The 26,757-nt window shown below is 38.8% G+C and overlaps 2 protein-coding genes across 2 annotated transcripts in view; one reads left to right on the plus strand and one right to left on the minus strand.

Moving 5' to 3' along the window:
- Nucleotides 1-16,632, minus strand: part of rsu1 (Ras suppressor protein 1) — a 38,278-nt gene extending 21,646 nt beyond the window's left edge. Inside the window, exons 1-8 of the mRNA XM_005941276.2 lie at nucleotides 16,502-16,632; nucleotides 16,237-16,351; nucleotides 14,867-14,917; nucleotides 10,011-10,131; nucleotides 4,877-4,995; nucleotides 4,050-4,132; nucleotides 3,807-3,921; nucleotides 3,084-3,216 (exon numbers count right to left, since the gene is read on the minus strand). Of these exons, the coding sequence (XP_005941338.1) occupies nucleotides 3,084-3,216; nucleotides 3,807-3,921; nucleotides 4,050-4,132; nucleotides 4,877-4,995; nucleotides 10,011-10,131; nucleotides 14,867-14,917; nucleotides 16,237-16,345 (731 nt within the window). The 5' untranslated portion in view covers nucleotides 16,346-16,351; nucleotides 16,502-16,632. The remainder of the gene's footprint in view (nucleotides 1-3,083; nucleotides 3,217-3,806; nucleotides 3,922-4,049; nucleotides 4,133-4,876; nucleotides 4,996-10,010; nucleotides 10,132-14,866; nucleotides 14,918-16,236; nucleotides 16,352-16,501) is intronic.
- Nucleotides 16,633-17,538: 906 nt separating this feature from the next.
- trdmt1 (tRNA aspartic acid methyltransferase 1) overlaps nucleotides 17,539-26,757 on the plus strand; it is a 16,513-nt gene continuing 7,294 nt past the window's right edge. The window contains exons 1-8 of the mRNA XM_005941277.3: nucleotides 17,539-17,672; nucleotides 20,457-20,566; nucleotides 20,646-20,722; nucleotides 21,957-22,028; nucleotides 22,924-22,989; nucleotides 24,441-24,510; nucleotides 24,613-24,696; nucleotides 26,232-26,548. Of these exons, the coding sequence (XP_005941339.1) occupies nucleotides 17,609-17,672; nucleotides 20,457-20,566; nucleotides 20,646-20,722; nucleotides 21,957-22,028; nucleotides 22,924-22,989; nucleotides 24,441-24,510; nucleotides 24,613-24,696; nucleotides 26,232-26,548 (860 nt within the window). The 5' untranslated portion in view covers nucleotides 17,539-17,608. The remainder of the gene's footprint in view (nucleotides 17,673-20,456; nucleotides 20,567-20,645; nucleotides 20,723-21,956; nucleotides 22,029-22,923; nucleotides 22,990-24,440; nucleotides 24,511-24,612; nucleotides 24,697-26,231; nucleotides 26,549-26,757) is intronic.

A 26,757-nucleotide genomic window follows, 5' to 3' on the forward strand; every position in this document is an offset into this window, starting at 1 on the left:
ATGGGATGTAGCATGGCTTGGGCTGCGGAACCAATCTCCTGGAGAGGGGCTGGAGTCTGTCTTATTCTGGAATTGGTCTTGGTGAGAGGCAGCGGGCTGGGATGGGTATCTTAGTAGATCTTCTGAGTTCTTCCGGTGAACAAGAAGGTTTGTTCCCTGCACCTTCAGGTCGGATGCTTATGCGCTGAATGACAGTTTAGAGTACCTGACCTTCTTGGAGTCCCAAGGTAGGGTGCTATACCTGGGGACCCTGTGGTCTTACACTCATATGGGGAACGACAGTGAGACCTGGAGGGGCATGATTGGGAGGAATGACCTGCCAGGGTGGCTGGCTCCTCCCTTACAGATCAGAGTAGAGTCGTTACTCCTCCATATCGAAATAAGCCAGTTGAGGTGGTTTGGGCATCTAACAAGGATGCCTCCTCGGTGAAGTGCTCCGTGCATGTCCCACTGGGAGGAGGCCCTGGGGTAGACCCAGGACACGCTGGAGGGAGTGGCCGGGTAAAGGGAGGTCTGGGCTCCTCAGCTTAGGCTGCTGCCCCTGTGACTTGGCCCCAGATAAGCAGAAGAAGATGGATGGATGCATAGATTTAAAATCACATCATTAAATAATGGTAAGACTTCTTTGAAGAGTTATGTAGGGATGGGGGTCAAATAGATGTTTGGTTTGGAACTATTAAAGTTAGTTCAGAGAGGGAAAAAGAAAAAGAGGGAAAAAGAAAAAATCTGAAACTACTGCAGTTGCTGTACTCCTGCTACATCGATGAGAATACTGTAATAACTTTTTAAAAATATACACATTTTCTTTTTAAAGAATTTCATGAAGGCATTAGCCATGTATTCCTTTAGAACTAAATGAATCCAAAGAAAGAGACAGAAGGAATGGCACTTCCATGCCTGAGAAACTATTATTACGCTGAACAATTGATCCCCGTACTGCACTGGTGTAACAGAGGCTATAAAGCCAAGTGGAAGGAACTAGAATTTAGAATGTCATCTAATGTCATTTAGAATGTCAACAGGGAAGCTGCTGTTGTGTTATCTGTTGTTATCTGTGTTCTGTTGTTATCTGCTGTGTTGTTTCACCCACTTTGTGATCCTGTCATTGATTTAATAATCAACTAGCTCTAAGACGGATCAACAAGCTCTAACGAAGAAAAGTTCACTTTGTTGATGCTCCCGTCCACCACCGTTTGTTTTACACTGCGAAAATCAACAGTAAAGCTAAAGAACCAATGCTACATTAAAAAATGCATAAGAACTGTAAACTCAGCTTGATACGATGTTTAAATTAGACAGCTCGTTGAAGGCTGAAGGCAGCCATCCCACTTTCTGTCGCAGTGATAAATGGTTATAATGCATAATTTCCATATAATGCAAAATATTTTAATCCTGGTCAAAAAAGGCTTAAAACCCACGTTTCTGTCTTTAGTTTATAAAAACTGAGGGATAATCATGATCTTGAACAGAAGGACTTTTCAGATGCAACCATGTATGTGGTATCCGAAAAAGATAAAACATATATCAAAATCATCAGTTAAGAAATATAATTACGGGCATTGTAAGGATGCAGCTCTGTGATTAAAGCAGAACTGTTACAGCCAACATTAGACTCAAAATGTTTTGTCATTTTAAATTAGGCTTTTGTTGCACCATAAATAATACCATCAAAAAATCTGTATGAAAAACTGTCCCAAGCTAAGAATGATAGTGTCATATTAAAAAACATGGAAAAAAGGAGGAAAAGGACTATTCTCTGAGGACTAGAAGGAATTATGTAACTTTCAACACTGACTCAGTAACAATGAGTCTGTATGGAAGCTTATGTTGTCCCGATAGTGGAGCATTACATATCACGGTGTATTATGGTGAGTGGTCTGATCAGAGAAATGTATTCTACCAAATACAGAGAGATCCCTCAAGAAATTCACCACAGAAAAAGTGTGTTCTAAGGCCATTTCCACATTAACATGAACACTATATGAGGCATTATATTTTATACTCTAGACTCCCACATTGCTGCCTTTTTAGAGTACCACATAGATCTGAGGCAAACTCAACATACCCATGATGTTTACTTATCTTGTCTAACACATTCCAACACACACCTTTGTTTGACTGCACCAAAAGAATAAAAAGCTGCTCAAAGGCCATAGAACTACGGATTAATTAAATCTAAAAACACAAAACAAAAACAAAAAAACAAACATTCCCTGAGTTCCCATTGATGCTTTTGAGGGAAAGATAACGCTTGACACATTATGTAAAACTATCTGCACACTGGAGCCTACATCTTGTACTGATGGGGAGATCATGGTCCAGTGAAATGATAGGTCAGTATGTTGATCAGATATTACAATGGATACAACATACTATGGCAACGGCAAAGCCTGACTTTACATTTTCAAGCCCTGCATCTTGTGCGTCTACTTGTTTCATTTTTACTGGAGACCACAATGTTTGTATTTCCACCGTCAGCCTTCTCGATTGGTCTTTTGGTAATTAATTCACTAGTAATGACTTTAAAATGCATATTAAAAATAATTAAAAAAATAAAATAATAAAAATCAAGACATTTAAGTGCTGCAGAAAAATATTTTGTGTGTGGGTCAAAAAAAAAAAAAAAAAAGAGTTCAAATCAGACAAAGTGTGACATTTGTATGCACTACTCTATATCTTCACGGTGCTATAACAAATCTCATAGAAGTATGCAAACATATAGTGGAATGGAATTTGTTTGAGACATGGTCTTTTTGTCTCTCTCGCCCACAGCCACACAGTGCAGGGATCAGTTCCAGAGCATGCCTCAGAGCAGCAGTTTGAAGCATTCACACAGAGGATTTGCAGCATGTCCTGCTGCTTGGAACAAAGAATTAATAGCAGTCTTCTGCTTTCCAGTGCAGACTCTAACTTTCTTCTCCGCCAAAGTACCCTTTGCGTGTGTGTGTGTGTGTGTGTGTGTGTGTGTGTGTGTGTGTGTGTGTGTGTGTGTGTGTGTGTATATATATATATTACTGCGACAAAGAATGCAAGCATTGCAGATAAACATATACATTTGTGTGTGTGTAACTTGTAATACTTACTATTTATAGGTCTCGGAACGAACATATTCAAAAACATGGGAGACTCCTAGCTGGAACTGGTCTGCAATGGGAGTAACCCAAGGATTATTCTCTGCTTTAAACACCTGTTTAGGGCCAGTCAGATCCAGATTACCTGTAGACAAGAGGACATACAAACATGCCATTGAAGCATTTTCTCATATGTCTGATGTTTATCTTGTATTCTGCAAACTAATCACATTTACAAAGTTAGATGCAGCTTGCTATACAGCTTCAGAGCCATCAGGTTGAGGGCTTTGATCATGGGAATTGCAGTGCTAATTAGGAAGAGTACAGTACTGCTCTAACAGTTCACCCACCCAGATTTATTCAGTTGGTAGAGAAACTCAGCTCTTGCCTTTATATATGCTTAAGACCCTTTAAAAAGGAAATGTGATGACAAAGAACACAGCTTTTCTCACCAGATTTCTATTTTAAACATAAACACTCAGTTTTAACAGATGAATGTATTTGGATCACAGTGATGATTTAATAATACGTTTTTAGGGCAAAGAGCCAGTCCCCATAATGTAAAGCATTCAGTTTTAGGAAAAAAGACTTTGATTAGGTCTGCGTTAAGTTTGGGTTAGGCTAAGAGATAGGTCCAGGATTTCAGCATCGGTCAGCAGACAAATTCTCCAGGAAATACACATACAGTAAATCAATATGCTATTCTCTAAAGAGTTGTTTGTATGTGGGCAGTACCAAGTTCCGGGGGCAGAACGGTCAGTCTGTTGCCCTGGATGTGAAGCTCTTTGAGATGAGCTAAATCCCCAATCTCCTTAGGCAGCGAGATCAGATCATTATCTCTAAGACTCAACTAAAGAGAAAAAATACACAAAGCAAAAAAAGGATGCGTTCACTTATTAAACAAGATCACATGCTTACATTGATTTAAAATTCAAATAGGACTTGAATATTCCAAGACTTCTATTCATATTGACTTACTATTTGCAGCTTCGTCAGCTTCCCAATGTCAGCTGGAAGGACCTCAAAGTCATTGTCACTCAAATAAAGAGCTCGCAGAGTTGCTGGAAAACAGAGATCCCTGTTACTTTGTATCCGTGTGCAATGATGGTGGAGAACAACACAACAGCCTAATCAATCAAGAGCAAACTCAGCAACATCATCAACATAAGTTAGCAAGAGACAGGGTGAGTTTCCAAAGTTTCCAAATTAGGCACCTAGTTGTTTATGGAAGGCAAAATATTAAAAAGCTTAACTAAACAAGACCCCGTCCGTCCGTGCAATCTGCGACAGGTTCGCAATTTTGGCCCCATAGGCTGTATTATTGTAGGGTATACCTTAAAATATAAAACGCCTTGAGGCGACTGTTGTTGTGATTTGGCGCTACATGAGTAACACTGAATTGAATTGAATATAGCTTCACTGCCACAAGAATGGGATAAACTAAAATAATTCTATAACTCTTTGAGACTTTGGAAATTCTTTTGGGCAGACTCTATGATTTTGAACTTTTGTGTGTGTGTATGGACGGATATTAATGGGGACCAAAAATTAGTAGTTTACTATACTTGTGGGGACAAACAGCCCTCGTGGGGACCGAAATCCCAGTCCCCACGAGTTTGAAGAACTGTGGTTTTAGTGTCAGGGTTACAATTAGGTTATGGTTAGGTTTAGGGTAAGGGTCAGGGTTAGGCCGTCATTTTTGATGGTTAGGGTAAGGAGCTAGGGAAAGCATTATGTCAACGAGATGTCCCCACAAGGGTATAAATACACAGTGTGTGTGTGTGTGTGTCTTCATGCACACTAACTGAGGTAAAAGAAATTCCCAGGCAGACAGTTCTGGTTCAGGTTGTTATAGGTGAGGTCCAACACCTCCAGAGCAGGCAATGACCCAAATCCTCGGGGCAAGGTACTCAGGCGGTTCATCCTGTGCTCCAAAAAACACAAAACCCATATCATGCATTACATAAAAACAATACACCAACTTCAGCTGTTCGCAGTTTCTGTTTCGAATTTAGGCAATGACTAAATTACTTATTGTGCATCATAACACAATAACATAAACAGAATGTTGAAATCTGAAAAATGTCAAATCTGTGTGTGCAAGGGACAAGGCTGAAAATTAATATAGAATCCTCATCTTTGGGAAGGTTGGCGGTTCGATCCCTGGCTCCCCCAGTCTGCATGCCAATTATCCTCGGGCAAGATATTAACCCCAAGTTGCTCACACACAGTATCAGGCAAAAGTATACATACCACCTACTAACATTTTGTTAAATGTCTCTTTGAAAGTTGCACCTTGACCAAGAGTCAGATACCCTCTCTATGTCCAAGAAACTTCTTAAAACTTTCCTTTTTGCTTAAGCATATAATTAGAGCTGGATCAGGTGACTGCTTTTGTTGGCTGTTGAAAATCAAACATTGGCCATTTGATTGGGATCAGCATACACTCTGATTTACCATTCTTCTGGATTCTTCACTGTTGGCCTACTGTTAACATGCTGTCTTTGAGTCCACGTTGAATCAGCAGCAGTGGATGGTTTTTTTAACCTGTAGTTTCCATTTTACTGTCATGTTCTTGTGTTTTCATGCAGCAATAATAAAAGCTCTTTCAAATCGTAACTCATCAATATTTATAGACTACTTCAAGATTTCTCTCCTCCCTGCACAAACTGAATCCAGCTGATCGTAGTCTATGTGAACGAAAGGGGCAGGTTTTTTTTCTCTCTACACTATATGGACACAGTCTAAGGAGCTTGAAAAGAAAGATGACCGGACTTCTTTAAGTTTCTCTCATTTGAAGAGCTTCTTCAGTTCTACAAGCAATTAGCGGATGTTCCCAGATTTAAGCACTATTGGGAGCATCCCCAAGAAGGTCATGGACCCCCTTTTGATCCTCTACCTCATAGGTGTCAAACTCTGGCCCGCGGGCCAGATTTGGCCCGCAGCCTAATTACATTTGGCCCGCGAAGCCATACCAAATTACTATTAGAGCTGGCCTACTGGTATTATACAGCTAATATATATATTGTTTAGTATTAAGCTTTGCTTGTTCCATATTCAGTTTTTCAGCAAAACGTGTTTGAGTCCATAAGAAAAGATTCATTCTTATATCTGGAGGAAGAATTTTTTTTCCAATAAATATTAATGTTAGCCCGCGACTTTGTTCCAGTTTTGAATTTTGGCCCACTGTGTATTTGAGTTTGACACCCCTGCTCTACCTAATCACATGAACCCAGGTTTGAAAACAGGTGTGGGTCACAATAGGCCAAGGTTTCGGGTGAACCCATTGTGAAACCCATTGTGATTTCTTTCCTTAGTGACTGTAATATGATTTCTAAATTTACAGATGAGAAATCATCTCAAATGTGGCCATACTTCTTGATCTTGCATTTCCACAATTACAGATTCCCATGGTACAAATTTGAATTTTTTGTTTGGGCCTTGTCCTTGATGATTATCATGAACATCGTAACCAAATAAATAGGAACAAAACAAACAAAAGGTGTGAACAGACAGATTAACAGAAAAGGAGGATTTGATCATGGAGGAGACACCAGCTGAATTTATGCACATATATGCTTTCAGGTAGAAGGAGCTGACAGGTCACAGGGACAACCGTTCTATTTGAGTTCTATGTGTTTGGCAAATGAAATTACGAACCTACGAGGTCCAATCACATCAAATCAAGTCCAGCGACACACATACACATGCGCACACACATACAAACGCACACTCACAAAACAAAAAAATAAACAGAAAATGAAAAGTGAATGCACAGCCTGAATAGTAGTTTGAGGCTTAGACTATCCAGATCATGTTTGTTTGTGGATCAATACACACCATGGCTCCTCTCCTAATCCTCCTGTCACTGACATCCTGCCTGTGTGAGGCTGCACCCATATCTAGACATACACATACATTCACTTGCAATTTGTGACACAGAAACTGCAGTTTTGATTAGATTAGTTTGTAGTTTTTCTGTAACACTAAAACAATAAATGAAAACTCTTGAGTATTATTTGTGTTGTAAATCACTGGAGATAACCCAGCAAAGAGTCACATAAAGGCTGTGTGTTTGAGCTGAGGTTTAAGCATAAAACACATGCTCTTTTACTCACTTACTGCTCATCAAATAAACGAACCAATTTAGATAAATTCCTGTAATCAAATCGAAGCTGGAGCAACCTGAGGTTGCACAGACTTAAAAAGGTAGAAAGAGATAAATTTACTGTATACAGTAATGTGTACACACTGGTGTGAGAAAGTATTTCCCCGTTCAAACATGAATGGCCTGTCATACCAAAGCACTGAAATTAGATTCAAGTCCAAAACCTTAATTTAATTTTGTTGAGCCATTCAGAAATAGACTTGCTTATGTCCTTTACATTATTGTCCTGCTACTTAACCAAAGTGTGCTTGAGCATCAGGGTACAAACTGATGGTTGGACATCCTATTTTCTGGTAGAGACCATAATTCGTGACAAGTTGTTCAGGTCCCAAAGCGGCAAAGCAGCCCTGGATCATCCACTATCACCGACGTGTTTGATTCTTGGTATGACAATGTTTTCGTGAAATGTTGTGTTAGCTTTAGGTTATATTTAGATGATATCGTGATTAAACAGACCTGGCAGTAGTTAGCCCTGGGTGCTGGCAAGTGAAATTGAACATGTAGTTAATCATATTATACTAGTAATATTATACTGCAGTTGTAAATGGAAGTTATCACAGTATAGTGGTGCAATAGATGAGCCTTTCTGCTAGTTGAAGAGTCTTCCACAATATTTTCATTTTTTTATTGTTCATTTATTTATTTTGATTCACTTATTAACTCATTCACTGCCATTGACGTCTATAGCCGTCAATTGCAGTGAATGAGTCAATGGGTTTAACTCATTCACTGCCAATGGCTGGCAGTGAATGAGTTAATATATTGATATTTAGTGTCTCTGGATCGATGCAATATCGCCATGCAAAATATCACAATACTGCGCCATATCAATTTTTCTCACTTACCTCTATTGCACAAGCAACCTTACCTCAAACGATTCAGTCTGACTTGGACTGAGTACAATTGCTCTCCGCAAAGTTGTCAAAGGTTTGAAAATGATTGCTGTCTAATTTAAAAATACAGATTGCCAACATGTTGTCATCAGTCTGACTGAGTCTTTTTGATTTGAAGCGACTCGCCTCAACTGGCTGCCAGCTAATTGCACTCTGGTGATAATGCTTTAGAATTGGAAGGTTGCAGAGCACAAATGTAAGAGTTTTATTCAAATTTTTGTTAAATGTAAACATCTAGAGATATTTGATACTTGATGATTTATGACAGTTAATTGCTTTACAATCATAAAAAGATTTCATTTAATAGCCATCTTGACACCATTTAATCGCAGGCTAATGGACTGAAGACATAGTGTACATTTTCATTTTCACTGCTATACTGATGACACCCAGCTCTATCTATCTATGAAGCCAGATAACACACACCAATAGTTAAACTGCAAGAATGTATCAAAGACATAAAGACCTGGATGGCCGCTAACTTTCTGCTCCTTAATTCAGATAAAACTGAGGTTATTGTACTCGGCCCTGAAAATCTTAGAAATATGGTATCTAACCAGGTTCTTACTCTGGACGGCATTACCTTGGCCTCCAGTAACACTGTGAGGAACCTTGGAGTGATTTTTGACCAGGATATGTCCTTCAATGCACATATTAAACAAATATGTAAGACTGCGTTCTTCCATTTGCACAACATCTCTAAAATGAGAGAGCACATTTCTCCTGTATTGGCTTCCCTTCATTGGCTCCCTGTTAAATTCAGAATTGAATTCAAAATCCTGCTCCTCACATACAAGGTCTTAAATAATCAGACCCCATCATATCTTAATGACCTTGTAGTACCATATCACCCTATTAGAGCACTTCGCTCTCGCTCTGCAGGCCTACTTGTTGTTCCTAGGGTATTTAAAAGTAGAATGGGAGGCAGAGCCTTCAGTTTTCAGGCCCCTCTTCTGTGGAACCAGCTTCCAGTTTGGATTCTGGAGACAGACACTATCTCTACTTTTAAGATTAGGCTTAAAACTTTGGTTTTTGCTAAAGCATATAGTTAGGGCTGGACCAGGTGACCCTGAATCCTCCCTTAGTTATGCTGCAATAGGCATAGGCTCCTGGAGGACTCCATGATACATTGGGTTTTTCCTTTTCAGTCACCTTTCTCACTCACTATGTGTTAACAGACCTCTCTGCATTGAATCATATCTGTTATTAATCTCTGTCTCTCTTCCACAGCAGTCTTTTATCCTGTCTTCCTTCTCTCTCCCCAAACGGTCGCAGCAGATGGCCCCGCCCCTCCCTGAGCCTGGTTCTGCCGGAGGTTTCTTCCTGTCAAAAGGGAGTTTTTCTTTCCCACTGTCACCAAAGTGCTTGCACATAGGGGGTCATGATTGTTGGGTTTTTCTCTGTATGTATTACTGTAGGGTCTACCTTACAATATAAAGCACCTTGAGGCGACTGTTGTTGTGATTTGGTGCTGCATAAATAAAACTGAATTGAATTGAATTGAAAGCAGTCTGACTCCGTCTTACGGCAACATTTATGGTAAGTTTTAGTAACAGTGTTGGTATGCTTGACAATTTCCCTGTGTAGCAAATAAAATAACATAAAGCAAATAACTTTATTAGATAAAACAGATAATGAAAGATAATTATGAGGGCATAATTCACTGTTGAAAAAATGTGACAAACTGCAATGTATCGTATTGCAGTACTTAACATATTTCAAAATATTAAAAATCCCAAAACACTGTATCATGAGCAAAGTATTGTGACAATATCATATTGTAGGGTTTCTGGCCATTCCCACCTATATCCAGCATGGACAGCTAGGGAACAATAAAGAGGAGGTGGCGATTGTAAACGAGGTAACAATAGCACATACCCAAGGTTGAGGTGTTTCAGCTTCTGAAGGCTGCTGATCTGAGTAGGAAGCTCTTCAATCTGGTTGTTGAACATGTTTAGAACTTCCAGGTTCTTCAGTTCTGAGATGTTAGCAGGGACAGCTGGAAAACACCAACACAGGGAAAATAAATGATAAGTATATCCAGCATACTGGGAACATTAGCACAAAAACACACTTCTCCTGGATGTCTGAAAATATTGATTGTGTGGTATCACACAGGTACCATCTCTACAGCGAGGATACCATCAGCAACTCGGGCCTTGTTCCGAGACAACTGACTTTTTAACTAACCCTACACACCCACCATTTACCAGGTTGTTTACAACAAAAACATACATACTGTGACAAGAACATCGCCTTCCCAACTCTGATCACCAGTTCATCATCATCAACTTGATTAAACACTGTGTTGACCAACCTTGATATAAGATTGAAGAGTATAAACGAGGCAGTTTTAATCTTCCCTACTATTTACAGTTCTACTGATGATCGGTGGACATTTGAACAGAGACAAGTTATTAGAAAGGATAAACCAACTAGGCCCTGACATGAATGCTGCCAGGAGGATGAGTGTTAAAGTGGTGAGGTCTGGGCATACTGATAGGCTTCGTAGGACTTGCGCGTGAACGTGTGTGTGTGTGTATTTTTAACTTGTTAGTTGAAATGTGCAATATCTACTTTCTACATTTTAAAAATAATTGAAGATAAATCTGTGGAATTCAGATCAAGCCTTCCACAAAAACAACATTAACACAAAGTCTGTGTCTGTAAGGTAAATATTGTTTCAGTCCAATTTAAGATTATATGTGGTCAAAAGAGTTTGAAAGAAATTATATATTGTATTACCACTGTTTGTTAGATTGACCACATATAAGTAGCTTATCTTAATGGCATGCCCGTCTTGGGCTATGGTGGGCTAAAGACTGGGGTGGAATTGTGGGACTGGGTGGGGATGGTAGGTTCTTGGTTCAGCCTTTGCTCCCTGGTCTCTCGTTGGGTGGGATTGGACTTCACCTTTCTTGCTTCTTTTAATGCACAGCATTAGCCTAGCACAAGCTCACCTATCAGATTTATAATAAGTGTATTAACTATAGTTGTTAGGAGCAGATTGGGATGATGGTGGGATGCTGCCCCACACAACACAGGACCCGAAGAGTTTCAGGGCGATTCAGAACAGATCATCTCCTTGGTAAATTCCACAGTTGATGGTGACTCGTGCAATCGGCTTTATGCTGGCATCTGGTGTTTTTTGCCACATCCTCATCGATTTTCTAATGAAAGCTGTTAGGGTCCTGAGTCATAGGCCTTTGTATAGACAATCTAGGTGATGCACAGGTTGGTCAGTGTGGTATTGCAGTCTAGAGTGATTACTCTGTCTACTAAGACCTTGCGCATCACAAGCTCAACCCTCTGGTGAATCTTCCAATTCCCTTCTGGACCCTGCTCATGTGTTGAGTCATGTGCCTGCTCATCTTAGCTGCTGTGACGCCTGAGGTCACTAGTTGGATAGGACCGCACCCTTTTGGGAATCCTTCAGGATCAGGACTGTCAGGCCTTCTGTTAGCCATTGCAGGTGTGTCTCATTCATTAGCAGCTCATTCGTTTGTACTGCCAGACGGCCATATCTTCTTTAGCCAGTAGGTGTGAATGATGCCTTTGCTTTATATCATGAAGCGTGCCAGTGCCCTACACTGAAAAACAGGCCGACACCATTATGTTAGCACCTCCAAACTTCACTGTTGGTATGGTGTTTATGGGGTGATATGCAGTGCCTTTTGACCACGGAACATGGTGTTTATTATAGCATCCAAAAAAATTCAATTTTGGTCTTATCTGACCAGACTATATTCTCCTTGCTTATCTAAATATTGTTGAGCAAATTTCAAAACGCCTTTCAATATGCTTTTCCTTCAACAATGTAGTCTTGCATGGTAAGCATGCATACAGTTTAGATATTCTTCTGTAACTAATGCCATCAGGAAGGTCTTGAGAGAGCTCTCATTGGTTTTACCCATCATGAGATGTTTCTTGTGTGACACCCGTTTACAGGCCATCAGTTTGGACTGAACCAGCTGACATTAATTTGCACTAAGTGGCAGGATTACGTTCTAATTACTGATGGATTTCAGCTGGTGTCGTGACTTTCCATGCCTTTTTGCGCCCCTCATTTCTTGATTTTACACATAATTTATGGACATCTATGATTTGATTTCTATGTATGTGTGGATTAGATGGGTTGTTACCGACATCTAGTAAGGATTTTAATGTCCCTAATGCCCAATTAGAAACATATTTAGTGACGCAATCAATACTTATTTTCCGTGCTGCGTGTATATCTTTTTATTATGTCCTCTACACTTGTCACCTTATTTAGTTTTTTAACTCATAAGCTAATGTTTTACATGATTTGAGGACATACAAACTGAATAAACACAAGACCAGCGTGAAAGTGTGAGTATATGCTAGTGAAGGAGGACTCGGCAGGCTTGAAAACCACATATTAGTGCTTGTGATAATAATGACAGCAAACAGTAAGGTGTGTGTAAGTGTCAGTGAAGTCTCTTCTCATTCCTCCTGTGGGCCACTATCAATGAAATACCACAACCTCCTAACCATGTGAACAAACCTACAGTATTTATGAGGCTTTCTGTACAATATATGATATTGATTTCCATACAGGCTCTTTGGATGGTTGGAGAGCTACTGTATTATTAGTTTGCATGTTCGTGTATTTGAACAAGAAAACCTTTTCAGCCATGCTTGAAAACACTGATATAAAGAAAAGTTTGGTGCAGCAGGTCTTCAATACCTTCTTTATGCCAGCAGTATTCATCATTAATCATTTAAATGGTCTGAAAAATCACGAGAAAGATCAGGTGTGAGAATGGGATAGAATCAAACGTATAGAACAATATAAACCAGAATCCTGAAAATAAGAAAACATTTCTGTTAGGAGACAGTCACCGTTTCCACTCCTTTGGAGTTCTAAGGTAATATGATCCAATATAATACTACAAACAGTATAGACTGTCCAGTTTTTAAGACAAGTGTTAAGACACTTGTCTTAAAAACTTGACAAGTGTCTTAACATCCTCTATTATTAGAGGAAAGATGATCCTCTAATAATAGAGGATCATCTTTCCTCTATTATTATAATATAGTCTTTACGTTGCAATAAAAACCACCTTGACATGACTTCTGTTGTGAATGGGTTTATAGTATTACAATTATAACAGTGCATTTATATTATAGTACTGCACTGTACTGTAACTGTTAGAGTAAAAAGTATTTCCGAAGTGTGCAAGGTCTAGTGATTGTCTTCTATGAAACTACAATTCACAACTTAGCCAAGTCATTCATTTGTATCTTTTGGGACTTTTAGACACATCTGTCACTAGTTTTTGAAATGTTTTGCTTACAGCTCAAGCCTTTGCTGAAGTTTTTATAATGTGTATAAATTGGAAGCTAACTCTCAGTTTTACCTTGATTTTACAAGCTTTAAGCTAAGGCATATCACTGCACAGCAGTGGTTTGTGCTATGGCTTAATAAAAAGGTCAGTTTTTAGGCGACTAATAATATTGATCCTGGTCTTATTTTCTCTGATATAATTCAGTTATTGTGTGCAAATAGGAATGCTTAGAAACACTATAGTGAAAATCCCTTGATCTGTTAACCTAGGAAACCTTTGGAACACACACAGACACACACACATCCTACTTCTTCATGTAGTTTTACATTTAGTTTATATTTCTCATAATTAGCTTTTATGAAAAATGTAAATTATCATTTTATTAACATCACATCAATCAGCAAGACACGATAACCAAAACCCAAGATGTAGTTTCATACCAGTATAAAAACAGCTTAGTGAATGTGTGTAGTGAGCCTGTGATGACCTCTGCTGGTGCAAAATACAATCACATGACTTCAATGCCATTAGATATTACAAAGTAGTCCCCTCCAGTTCCCTAACTATGATATAAACGGTGTCTTTGTTTCAGGTGTTAAACATCCTGCAGATCAAGTGTATTTATGTATGTATGGGGATTTTATGCAAACAGCTCTTAGAACAGAGCTAGTTAAACAAGGATGGGAAATGATAAATCAATATGAACACTACAAGTAGTCCAATGGAACTCCTTTATATGTCTACACCATCTGAAACTCCAACCAGGGTTTACCATTCACTCAATATACAGCAAGTATATACACAACATGACCTTGCTTCAAATTCATGCCATGCTTCACTTGCCCAGTGATGCTATCTAACAGGACTGAGAGATGGGCTCCTATCTCTGTCTGTTATACCACGAAGGGTGGACTGGTTCAGGGCACCATCAATTTATTTACAGTTGTGGTCAAAAGTTTGCAAAAACTCATCACTATATTCATGCCCAGTATATGTAATCTTTTGACCGCAACTGTATTTATAAACTACAAGTCTTCAATCTGTTACTGCTTGCCCTGTTGCACAAATGAATAGAATGCCTTTATTGTCATTATACAGATGTACAATGGGATACAAATGAGTTCAAATCCCAGCTTTAGTGATGAAAAGAGAACAGTATGAATGTGAATACACAGACTGGGCCTACCACTGACATAACAGGATATTATGGTTAGTCGATGCTGTCCAGATGTTTGACTTGAATAGGACTTTTTATTGATTCTAATATGCCAATGCTTTCCTTTTAACATAGCCTGCAGGCTAATTATTTTACAATATGCCTTACTCTAGATCTGACAATAGTTAAAATGATGGCAAGCTTCACAGGGTTGTTTGATGTTAAACAGCTTAATATCTGAGAGAGCAGAGAAAGAGATAAGAAGTTACCTGTGAGCTTGTTGTGGCTGAGGACCAGCTGAGTGATATTAGACAGGGTGACTGAAACGACAAGGAATATCAAGTCAACAAAGCAGTAACAGATGACAAAGTGATGACAAGGTACAAGTTGTTGCACTGTTACCACCAACACAGAGTAGAAGTAGTAAATATATAATACATTGTATAACCAAGAGTCAAAGTTGGAACAATCTGGAATGAGGTTGAGCTCATAAGCAGTTAAATCTGACAGGCAGTTAATACAAAATGTTACCGAGTTCATTTTTCATGGGCTGCAATGTCAGAAACCTGCATACAAAGGCTCCTTGATACAAAGTCTTTTCATGGGCCCGCATGTATGTATTCTTGCTCTCACGGTACTTTTGCATCTAGCCACTTGTAGGCAAATGTTTATATTATACATCCATTCATTCTCTTCTGCTTATCCTGTTCGTGTGGAGTGAGGGGTGTGAGGTGTTCTGCAGTCTCTCCCAACTATCATGGGATCACTGACTCTCACACCTAGGCCCCATTTAGAATCATCAGTTAACTTAATCCCACTAACTGCATGTCTTTGAACTGCGGGAAGAAGCTGGAGAACCCGGAGAGAACCTATGCAGAACCTATGAAAAGTTATTGTTGAAGCAAAACAGAGTTATGTATAAGAACTCAGTTCAAAAAGTAAGGGAACATTTGTTTGGCCAATTTCTTTGTTGTAACAATTCTTTTTGCCAATAAATGTCAGGATACCATTAGAAAGCCTGTTTATTCCATAACTTCCTTCAGGATTAATAAAGTATTTCTGATTATTTGCCCTTAAATGGTGCCAAATTTAATCAACTAAGTAGAGTATGAGTATGTGGTTTCTGCCCATGAAAAACTTCCAAATCTTCTGCTACTGATACTTCTGCTAATTGGACTGAATGAATTAAGTCTGAAGAAAACTGACATACTGAAAACTTAATGATCTATTCATTTAACAAACGGCCTCAGCAGCATGAGGAAGAACCATACACAGCCTGCCCCGTCCTCCTCGTTCATCTTCAAGAAGCGTTATTACAACAAACACCTGACCAAAAAACTATTTCGTTACTACTTATTTTAAGTGAATATATAATTCTGTTTTGGCCAGTAACAACAGCTTTTCACATCACATTATAGTCACTACGGTACACACGCTTTAAACATGACGCTATTAGAATACCACAGTTGGAAGTGACGGTCGCAGATGGCTTTCAACAATGTATATTAGTCAGGAGTGGGAACACCAAGCAGTCTTCTCTGTGTGTGTAACTTCTGTGTTATTTCTAGGGTACTTTGACTGTTACGTTAGCAGGCTTAAGAAAGTTTCGAGCTTAAATGGAAGACGGTCTTTTTCTTACATAGTCCTGGGATGTCGAGCATGTTCGAAATACCCCTATCGCACATCTCCACCTCCGGAAGGTTCTTATCTCGACACTCCTCCACAATCTTCTTCAAAGACTTGGACATTTTTTCCTGAAAATCCAAAAGATACAGACGTGTTTAGAAACTCGTAATCTGTAGCTACACTGCAACGCTGAAAGGGGAAGCTCCGCCTCTTCACAATTCTTCTATTTAGCAACGCAAAAAACGGAAGACAGTTGTGTTGATACGAGATGGGCTTACCGTTAAGAAAAGACCGACAAAAAAAGTAAAAAAGAAAAGAAGGAATTTTAGATTTTTAAAATCCTGACACAGCCGTCCTTACAAGCGCACGCCCTACCGGAAGTTTATGTGAGCACTACCATTCCATACTAGGATATTTCCTGTTCCTAGACGCGGTCAGCCACACCTCGGCTTCAGTGCAGCGGTGAACAACGTTGTGAGCAACATTGTTCAAAGTTTAAAAATAGTTAAAAAAAATAAATGATACTGGACACTACTACCGTTATAACTACTATTATTATTATTTAATAATAGTTATATACAGGTCTCCCTTGTAAATGAGACATCGAGTCTCTGGGACTACCTGTAGAAATAAAGATAATATAACTACCAGTTTGTGCTAGCAAAAATTTAAAAAAGTAAGCTAAAAATGTATATTTTCTATTTAATTCAATTTTATTTCACAAATGTTATTATTCTCCCATTTTGTTTTATTTTTCCATTTATGTTTCCAGTTTGTTTTCCATTTATTTATTTGAAGACGAAATCGCTAATAGATTTCTTTTTATTAAGATGGGACAAATTAATTTGACATCACTGCTATAAGGCAGAGGAAACAGGCCAAAGGAGGCATGCAAGGGGAGCTATAATCAAGGATTTGTAGATGTATGATTTTTTTTTACCTGAAAATACATAAAGCTTGGACAGAAGGATTCTTTTTTTTCTTCATTTGTCAGCTTTTTGAGAGGGTCAAATATTCTGCCCTCTCCTCTTTCTGTGTGGTTAAAAATATATTATATTGTCACATTGTGCTCTGTTGTGAATTCATACTGGGAAAATAGGAGCAAACACAATCAAACGTTTTGGATATTAACAGAGATTTGCTCTTTCAGAAAACGTCCATTTGGATTTGGTACATGTTGTCATTTCTGATTTATTTTGAGGAATATTTTGTATTTTGCATATGACAAGCTCGAGGTTAATTAAACGGGCCTGTCGCTACCTGTACCACATTCCACACCAGCAGGTGGCGGTAATGTTCCGTGTTCTTTAGTTGCCTGATAACCTTTATTGAATACGAAGAAGAAATATGCACGGCATCAGCACGCCGAGGTAGTTTATTTTGCCATGGACAATCTACGAGTACTCGAGTTGTATAGTGGCATTGGTGGAATGCATTATGCGTTAAAGGGTAAGCGTATTTGTGGTGGATACAAAGATTTGCTTATTTTGATTTTACTGGTCTATCCAACATGAATCCGGAAACACTGTTGGACTGTCATGCCAGCGCCTTTACTGCCATGCAACGCTCAAAAGTCAGGCCCGTGTTTCGGTTGAGTTTACGTATTACTTGAAGACTTGTGCTGGCTGTGGCGTGACAGCCGAAAAAAGTAGTAAGAAAATGATGACTGAGTGAATCGGAATCCTGATAGGATGGGGAAACTGCCTTTACCGTAAAGAAGAGTGTGCAGTGGGAAACATCATGCTGTTACACGTGCAGAAGTCAGCTTTGAAATATATAAAAATTTTGTCTAGGGCTCATTTCACAAACGACATTCTTCTCACAGGATTAAGTCACTCTTTATTTTTTCAGTGCCATCGACATTAAACAAAAGGCGTTTTTACTACAGCTCCGACCAAAAGGGCTGCATGAACTGCAACAAATATAGTAGAACATATATTAACTGTTCTATAAAGAGATTTAAAGTGGCCAAAAGAACTTTCTTGATTATCATGTAGGTACAATAATGCAGAATCTTAAAGATGTATACAAAATAGGCAGTTCTTTATTTTATGTATAACCCCTTCATAGATCCTGTTGACTAATCTACATACCAAAATAAACAAATACATTGCACATTAAATATGACACATAGACAGAGATCGACAGAGACCAGACACTCTTGTCAGTCCTTAATATCAATTATTAGCCTTTCCAATGAGTTTCTTAATCACTGGACAGATTCTGTCCAGCTGTTGCAAGGTTCAGCTCTCCATAAGATCTGATGCTACCCCAAAACAGTGCCTGTATCAGCTGAAGAAGTTCATTAAGGCTCACAGAAACTGCAGAGGAAAAGGAGACCGTTGTTTAGTCAGCTTTTAACAGAATTTATTTTCTGAAGAACGTCAAGTACTGTGCTTTACTATGCCAGTACTGTTTGAGCTTTCTTCAGGAAGCTGATCAGCAGTGTGTCAACAAGACAAGGTAACTGCTGAGGAAGACAAATACATGACAAATGCAATACATCACTTTTGTGCCAGTCACAAACAATCGATTTGTTAGCAGTTGATATTTGCATTACATGTGCTGAGTTCAAACATCAATTTTTGTATTAAAGTGACCCAACTGTCCTCTCATCACCATGAAGGTCACCACAAGTCAAAGACTCAACAGCAGCTTTCAGTGGAAGAGCCTGGCCACATTAGGACAGAAGCGTAGAAAGAGCAAAAAGACCCTTTTTGGAAATCCACAGGGTTGCGTGTCCACAAGGGGCAAACTGTCAAAGAGTTCTACTGATAAAGATGTTTAGCACAAATGACATGGACTGTAGGACATCCATTATTTGACCTCTCTGTGAGGAAGAAAGGGTGAATATTTCATGTATGAGAAAGGTAGCATTAATCTCAATTTAATTGTTATTTTTCTAGCTTCTTAACAGGCAGGAATATATTTCTTAAATTGGTATTGATTAGTAAAATAATAAGCAACAGGCCCAAAATAAATAAAAACATATTTTGGTGTTTATTTGAACCTTGCAGTTCAAAGTAGCAGGCTGCTGCATACTGCTGTCATTTATGGTTGAGCCTATTTTCTCCTTTTCTCCACCAGTTCACAGCAAAGGTGGAGCTGACAGGGACGGGTAAATGAAATGATACTAATCAAGTTAAATGCAACACATTATCTCATTGTAATAGTAACAAAGACTTATTTTACATCAAATTAACGTCCCTCCAACTTCTGCATTATATAAGCATGTTTCTCTGGCCAAACACAGATTGAGAGAAGGTAGGACTCATCGCCAGAGCATTTTAGTTGTTTTAACTCACGTTGACCACAGTTTGTGGTTAAATTAAAAACATACACAAAAAAAGTTGTTGGTTTTAGCAGGCGTGAACAGCCTCAAAACTGCTGACTGTTTACTGTGCCACTCTATTTTGGCTCTCTCACTAGCAGCCGGTGCACTGTTGCTGACATGTGAGACATACCAGAGACAGTGGAAGTAAAATTTTCATGGAACTTGGGGAGGAGATGACATTGAAGAGAATGTCAGCCATGCAGACAGAGTCACAGTCGTTTCTGATCACACCTCATTTAATGATCAGTCATTTCTTACAAAGGCTTTTGCAATCAAAAGTTTTGCAGTAGAGCACCTCACATTGAACATTGAATATAATGGGTCTCTACACACCTTTGCATGCATTCTTTCTCACACTCACCTGCCTAATATTATGTCACCATTGTGCTCCTGCTATTCCACTCTGTGCCTTTTTAGCACCCTGTGAACACCTAATAATTTAAATAGTCAGATTGCCAGTAGACAGTGGGCCTGATTGTGGGGTGTGATAGGGTCTGCTGAGGACTGGTAATCATGTTTCTGGTTTTCTTGTCACTGGTGGAATAATAAGCCACATGGCTGTGTGGCATTAAGAGTGTTGAGTTGGTAATCTGGGACGTAAACAGCCATAACCAGGACTACACCATCTGTTGTCACCTGTCATTGCAATCCCTCCTGCTTTCTTTTTTTGCCTGCAGTATCTGTTGACCTGTAGAATGTAAAAAACAAAAAACAAAAAAACAAGCGTCTTCAAGATCCCAACTTTTTCCATCAGTGTGATTTTTTTTTTTTTTTTAATAATCTGGTGAGAAATTAAACTGTGGAATGATAAACTAGAGCCTTAGGTAAACCCGAAAATAAAATGAAATAAGTAATACAATGCAACTCATTATTACTATTATTATTTATCCATTTTGCAGAGAGTGGCATACCTGCCCAAGTTGTAACTGCCATTGACATAAACACCACAGCAAATGAAGTCTACAAGCACAACTTCCCCGACACTCCCCTCTGGAACAAGACTATAGAGGTTAGTGATCATGGAGCGTTGGTCCATTGCTGATCAAACTATCAATCATATTTAAAATCCTTTTCTTTTCTTACTTTAGGGCATAACGTTAGATGAATTCAACAAGTTGTCTTTTGATATGATATTGATGAGTCCTCCTTGCCAACCCTTTACCAGGTATGATTTCAGTGTTTTGTATGTACTAAAATTAAAATCCAAAATTTTGCAATCGTGATGGTGACGTGATGAGAATGATCTCTTATTCAGAGTTAAACTATCGTGCAAAGCCTGCATCGTAAAAAAGGCAATTTTTAAGACTACAGTAGAACCCCGACTTACGAATACCCCATTTAACGAAAAATTCAAGTTACGAAGGCACTTAACGGCAAAATTTCTGCCTGTGTTACGGCACAATGCCCGTGTAACGAAATCCGCTGGCTCTGATTGGCTGAGCCCACAATGCCTTCAGAATCATGTGACAACCCTCTTGGCTTTCGTACTTGCGCTTCGCTGTTCCACTTGAACAATGTATTGTTGTTGCAGTTAGCAATTAACCTATAGCCTATTGTTCACTCAAAAGGCGCGATGGGTGCTTCGACTTACGAAAATTTTCAACTTACAAAAGACCCTCGGGAACGAATGAATTTCTTAAGTCGGGGTTCCACTGTACTTAATTACGTAGATATAAATAAATCAATAAAAACAACCTTTTCACTAATCGTCAGATACAACAGACCATAATGAGTCTTTGTGAAGATAATATAATAAAATATTTAATATTAATATTTCTGTGTGAACGGGTGACAAATTCCCTTATTTTGAGTTTTCATTGCATGTTTGTCACAGTGAAATGTGGCAGATCATCAAACAAACTTATATTTGACAAAGAAAACACAAGTGAACATAATCATCATCAGGCTGTTGTTGTGTATTATCGCTATGTAAATAAAACTGAAGCTGTATTTGGGCTTTGTCTGTAGTGTTCTTAGTGAGTTTTTCCATTTTTCAGAGAGCTGTTGATGACTTCCTTTAAAAAGAAATTACACTTCCAGCCTGTAAATGACAAATGCATAGACTTTTTTAGTCACTATCACTACATGATGTTCAAAATTAAGACAACATGCTTAACCCAAAAGTTTAGATTCGGGTCCCCTAACCTAAGTTCATGAGTATAAAATAAATTTCATTTAGGGGGATAAAGGTTGACTAGTTGTATTTCACACATTTCTCCCTACCAGCAGATGCCCACTGTAAAACCCAGAAACTAGTTTCTCTCTAACAGGACTTTAACTGTCTTAGGTGCAGCGTAACACACTGAAACGGGGACCAGCTTGATGTAGTCAGCCTAGAAAAACACTTTTGTTGAGCAACTTAAAACTTGTTCCACCTTGTTTCGTTTGTTTCTCCGCAGGATAGGCCTTCAAGGGGACGTTACTGACCCCAGAACCAAGAGCTTCCTTTACGTCCTTGATCTTCTGCCAAGGTCTGAAAGATCCAAAATTTCAGTCAACTTCTGGAAACCTAAATGAAATGAAAAACTACACTAATTTTTTATTTTGCTTAACAGTCGTAATACACAGCTGCTTTGTTTGCTTGTAGTAGCCATTCAGATTATCAGATAGGTAGCTATCAATTTTAAGAAAATCAACCAAATTGATGTCAAACATTTGTGCTACATTTGTGCTGGCTCCTCGGTCTAGGTCGGGTGATGGGGGGCGTGGTTTGTGGCGTGGCTGCAGGGGAGGCTGACACACCTGAGTTCGATCAGCTCATCAAGCCTCCCCTGTATTAAACGTGAGGTGATTGTTGTTGTGTGTGCCTGTGGCTGAAAAGCGTGTGATGAGAGCAGCAACTGGAAATAAAGTGCGTTGGTCCGTCATTGCTGTCACACAATTGTTTCAAGCCTTGAACTCGTGCATGTTTAGGGCTGCTCTTACAGTATCCACTGATATTTTGTGAGTGTATGGCAGTTACGCACTTGTGCATGATGCTGCCGACTACACCTCTTTATCAGCCAGTTTCCCAGACATGAATTAAGCCTAGCTTAACCATTTCAAAAGTACTATAGGCTTCGGTTAATACATGACCATTTACCGGGAGCCAGCTGTTTCACAAAACACACTCAAGTCACTGTCATTGTGCTCTTTCCATCACACTGAACTTGTGCAGCAATGTAATTCTGTGTCCATGTTCATGGCTGACCATTTTGTTGGCTGCACTATTTATATATTTCATCAAATAGAAGTTCCAAACACAGATTAGCAAATGGTCCAAGGTCTCTTGATGCCAGCTGTGGTTGGATATGTAATAAGACTGATTTCTCTCAGCAAACTCTCCCATGCTTTGTTCCTAACGTGTATGTGCCATTGTGTTATTAGGCTGCAGAGGCTACCACGTTTCATCCTGCTGGAGAATGTGAAAGGCTTTGAGACCTCCTCTGCCAGGTAATTACTGGGCACACTAAGCACATGAAGGCCTGAAAGCTCAGCAAGTAACATGGAGAGTAAGCAGGGAGTCTAGAAATCTACTCATGTTTTCTCTATCTGCAAAAAATCCAAGAGTAGTCTAGTAATTGTAATTGAGTAAATAGAATAATTGTATAATAATATAGTCATACTTCAGTTGTTGTGGGGGTTTTTTTCACCATATTGATTTCAGCAAACACATTTATATCCAAAATCAAAGTGCAGCATGAAAAGAACATCCACAGACATGCACTCATCTAGTCAGAGAACATGATGTGTTAAGAAATCTTTATTTTCACCCTGTTTTTGATCAGTTTCTGACAAAGCCTGTGCTCTTTGAACTCTAAACATACTTATAGAAATGATCAAAAGAGGCCGGGCGGGATTGAAATGACATCATGTTTATGAGACATCATGATGACTTCTTGATAATCTAAAAGTCATAAAAAATGCCGACACGATTGATTGGTGTCGGTTGAATTTGGAAGTGTGCTTACTTACAAAGAAAGAACAGTCAATAATTGGTCAATAATGGTTCAGAGATTTTAATGGTGTAAGAGAGAGAATATTAACCAACAATTAAGAAAAAACATGAAAGTTACAAATTGATTTGCAAGTCGTTGAATGAAATAAATATTTGATCCCCTACAAGCCGGTTAGAATACTGGCTCCCACAAACTGGCTGTGTGCTCAATACACAGCTTAAAATCAATCGATCAATCAATTACAGATACATCTGATCTCAACGTATGTGTAGGTTGTTCTTCCATTCCAGCCACTCCAACACAATGGGCAAAAACAAAAAGCTGGTATATAATGTCAGGAACAAGATTATACATACCTGCACAGGCTGGAATGGTGTCACAAGTTAACAGCAAGAAGCTTGGTGACCAATGTTGGTGCGATTAATCTGAATTGCAAGAAATGCAAAACAATTGTTAAACATCCTCAGTCTGGAGCTCCATGCAAGATGTCAACTCCTGGGCTGCTGAGCATGAGATGTGTGTCGGATCGGTCCGAAACTACTTTAAAAACTTTAAAAATAAAGCTTCATTAAAAGAAAACAACTGTAAAACGACAGAATATTCTTTCTTTGTAAGTGAGCAAATTACAGATTCATTTTTTTGATAACTTCTATAGAAATTAGAATTGTAATAAAAGTTAACATGATAAAAGGATCCTTATATGAACATCTTCAATAAACAACTTTAATGCAAAATCAATACTGTGAGAAATATTATTAAATGGAATAATGCTGTAAAGAATGTTATTAATGCAATTATAATGATGCGGGTTATATGGCAGCAGTAAAAGAATTTCTGTATCTCCACAGTCTCTAATTCTAAAAATTACTTTAATGATTATACAAATGTGAAAACTATACACAATTGAAGACAATAAAGACATAACTATTTTACTCAATTCTGTAGGGCACGTTTGGTGAAAACGCTGACGGAGTGTGGATATACTTTCCAGGAAATCATGATCTCACCCATAAGTGTAAGAAAGACAAACTCTTACTGACTTGATTAGATTACTGAAGTTTGCTGATAATATAAAATGTTTCTTTGTGCCCATTTCACTGTTATATTCATTAATCAGGTCGGGATCCCAAATTCAAGACTTCGTTATTTTCTGATTGCAAAGATTTCCACAGAAGATTTAAACACCCAGGCGCCTTCAAAGGTGAGGTATCGTGCAATGTGTAACAAAAATTGTTATTTTGTATGTTTGTGGGGTTTTTTTTGAATATGAATATGTTCAAACAGCTGTTATGTAACAATTATATTCAGCACAATATTCCTCAATATTAATATTTTTCTCAAAAAGAGCACTTAGTAAAAATTGTTGATGTGCCAATTTACACAAGAGCTGGACTAGAAATCGTTGGCAGCAGATCTTATCGAATGATAATATGGTTATATGGACTTTCCCATATAACCAGAGGAAAAGTCAAACGGAGCTGGCGATGCAAATCAAGCATTTTGTATAAAATCAAAATGGCGTCATTTTTAAAATGCCACCAATTTGCTAGAACATTTAGAACACGGTCGTATAATAATCACACAGCCAGATCATGTATGTTTGCTGCTATGGGGCCAGTAGGCATAGCAGTATTGTGTGTCACTTCTCAGACAAAACCTCTACATCAGTACTGATAAAGGAGCAGAAGAAGACAAAACTAGAAGCAAAGAAATTGCTTGTTTTTTTGGTTTTCTTTTCTTCATAGTTTTTTCCATTTTTTAAAAAAAAGCAGAGGTGACGTCAGTTTGGTGTCAGCTTTGTTGTATGGCGTGTTTGCCAGCACCGCACAGCAGATATAATGAGACCCGTAGTCTTCTTTGATGTCCACATGAAGTGTGCTGCCTGGGCCACATGTACAGTTGATGCATTGTTATGTAAATTGTCCCCAGAGGAGTCAGCAGAATCACAAGAACTTAAGAGCTATATGGACATTCGCAGTGACTCAATGACTTGAAGAAAATATTATTGTTAAGTAATCGCTGTGTTCATATATATAACCTCAGTCTTGGACACTGTTTCAAAGAGGCTGAAATACTTTAAATAGCCAAGAACAACTTCACTTTTCACATGAATTTTCAACGTATTCCTTATTCGCACTGGGTCATTACAGCTGGTAGCTCGGCACATTTGATTTTTTAAACATACAGATTATTTGCCCTTCCTTGCAACCTTTCCTGTCCCCTAGCAGATTTGTTTCTCGTCCTAGAAACATCTTGAGATCTTTCGCTTGTTAACCAAATATGAAAACCCAGATTTAAAGTACATTTTCTGACGAGTTGATGATATCACCAACAAATGTCACAGGCTCATATGATTTGGAAAGCCTTGCATACTCAGCAGGATTCATAATTTTGATTATGTATGCATTGGTTAGGACATCAACAAGGTTTAGAGCTCCAGCTGGGTTCTCCCCAACTGTCTGCAGTTCTCCCTGTGCCTGGGTGGGTTTCTTCCATATAATCCAGCGTTTTCTCTCAGTCCAAACATATGTATGTTACTGGTGATTCTAAATTGGCCACAGATATGAGGTAGATATAGTTTTTAAACTATGTAGAATAAAGTGTTATATGAACGTATGGTTAGATATGGTTATGAATTGTAATCTAAGTCAGTTTTAAGTGGCCACTAAGGACCCCACAGTGCTCATTTGTATATATTTATGTATGTAAGATTTTATAGAAAGTTTCTCATTTTAGATTTTAGACTTCTTCCCACATCTTGCTGAGAGTGATTCTTCTGAGCATCCTACATTTTTGAGTCCTGCCTGTCAAGGTGCCAGCCAGCCAGAGGAAGGAACTGATGTCCTGTTTAAGCTAGAGACAACAGCAGAAGCCCAGAGGAAGATTCGTCAGAACAGCAATTTGTCTGTTAAGCAGATCAAAGAATTCTTGGAACCACAAATGGAAGTAAACATGGAACCTTATCTCCTTCCTCCTAAAACACTGTTGCGATATGGTCTAGTCTTGGACATTGTTCAGCCCACATGCAGGAGGTCTGTCTGCTTCACTAAAGGGTGGGTTCATTAATTCTCTTCATCTTATCATCATTCCCTTCATTATTTTTAATGAACAATATGAATAGTAGGGGCGATCGTGGCTCAACAGGTGGCAGTTTGTCTTGCAATTGGAAGGTTGCCGGTTCGAGCCCCTGCTCCGTCAGTCTCGGTCGTTGTGCAAGACACTTCACCCGTTGCCTACTGGTGGCGGTCAGAGGGCCCGGTGG

The sequence above is a fragment of the Haplochromis burtoni genome, unplaced genomic scaffold (genome assembly GCF_018398535.1).
Source record: "Haplochromis burtoni strain Fernald_Lab_line unplaced genomic scaffold, NCSU_Asbu1 Contig_309, whole genome shotgun sequence".
NCBI lineage: Eukaryota > Metazoa > Chordata > Actinopteri > Cichliformes > Cichlidae > Haplochromis > Haplochromis burtoni.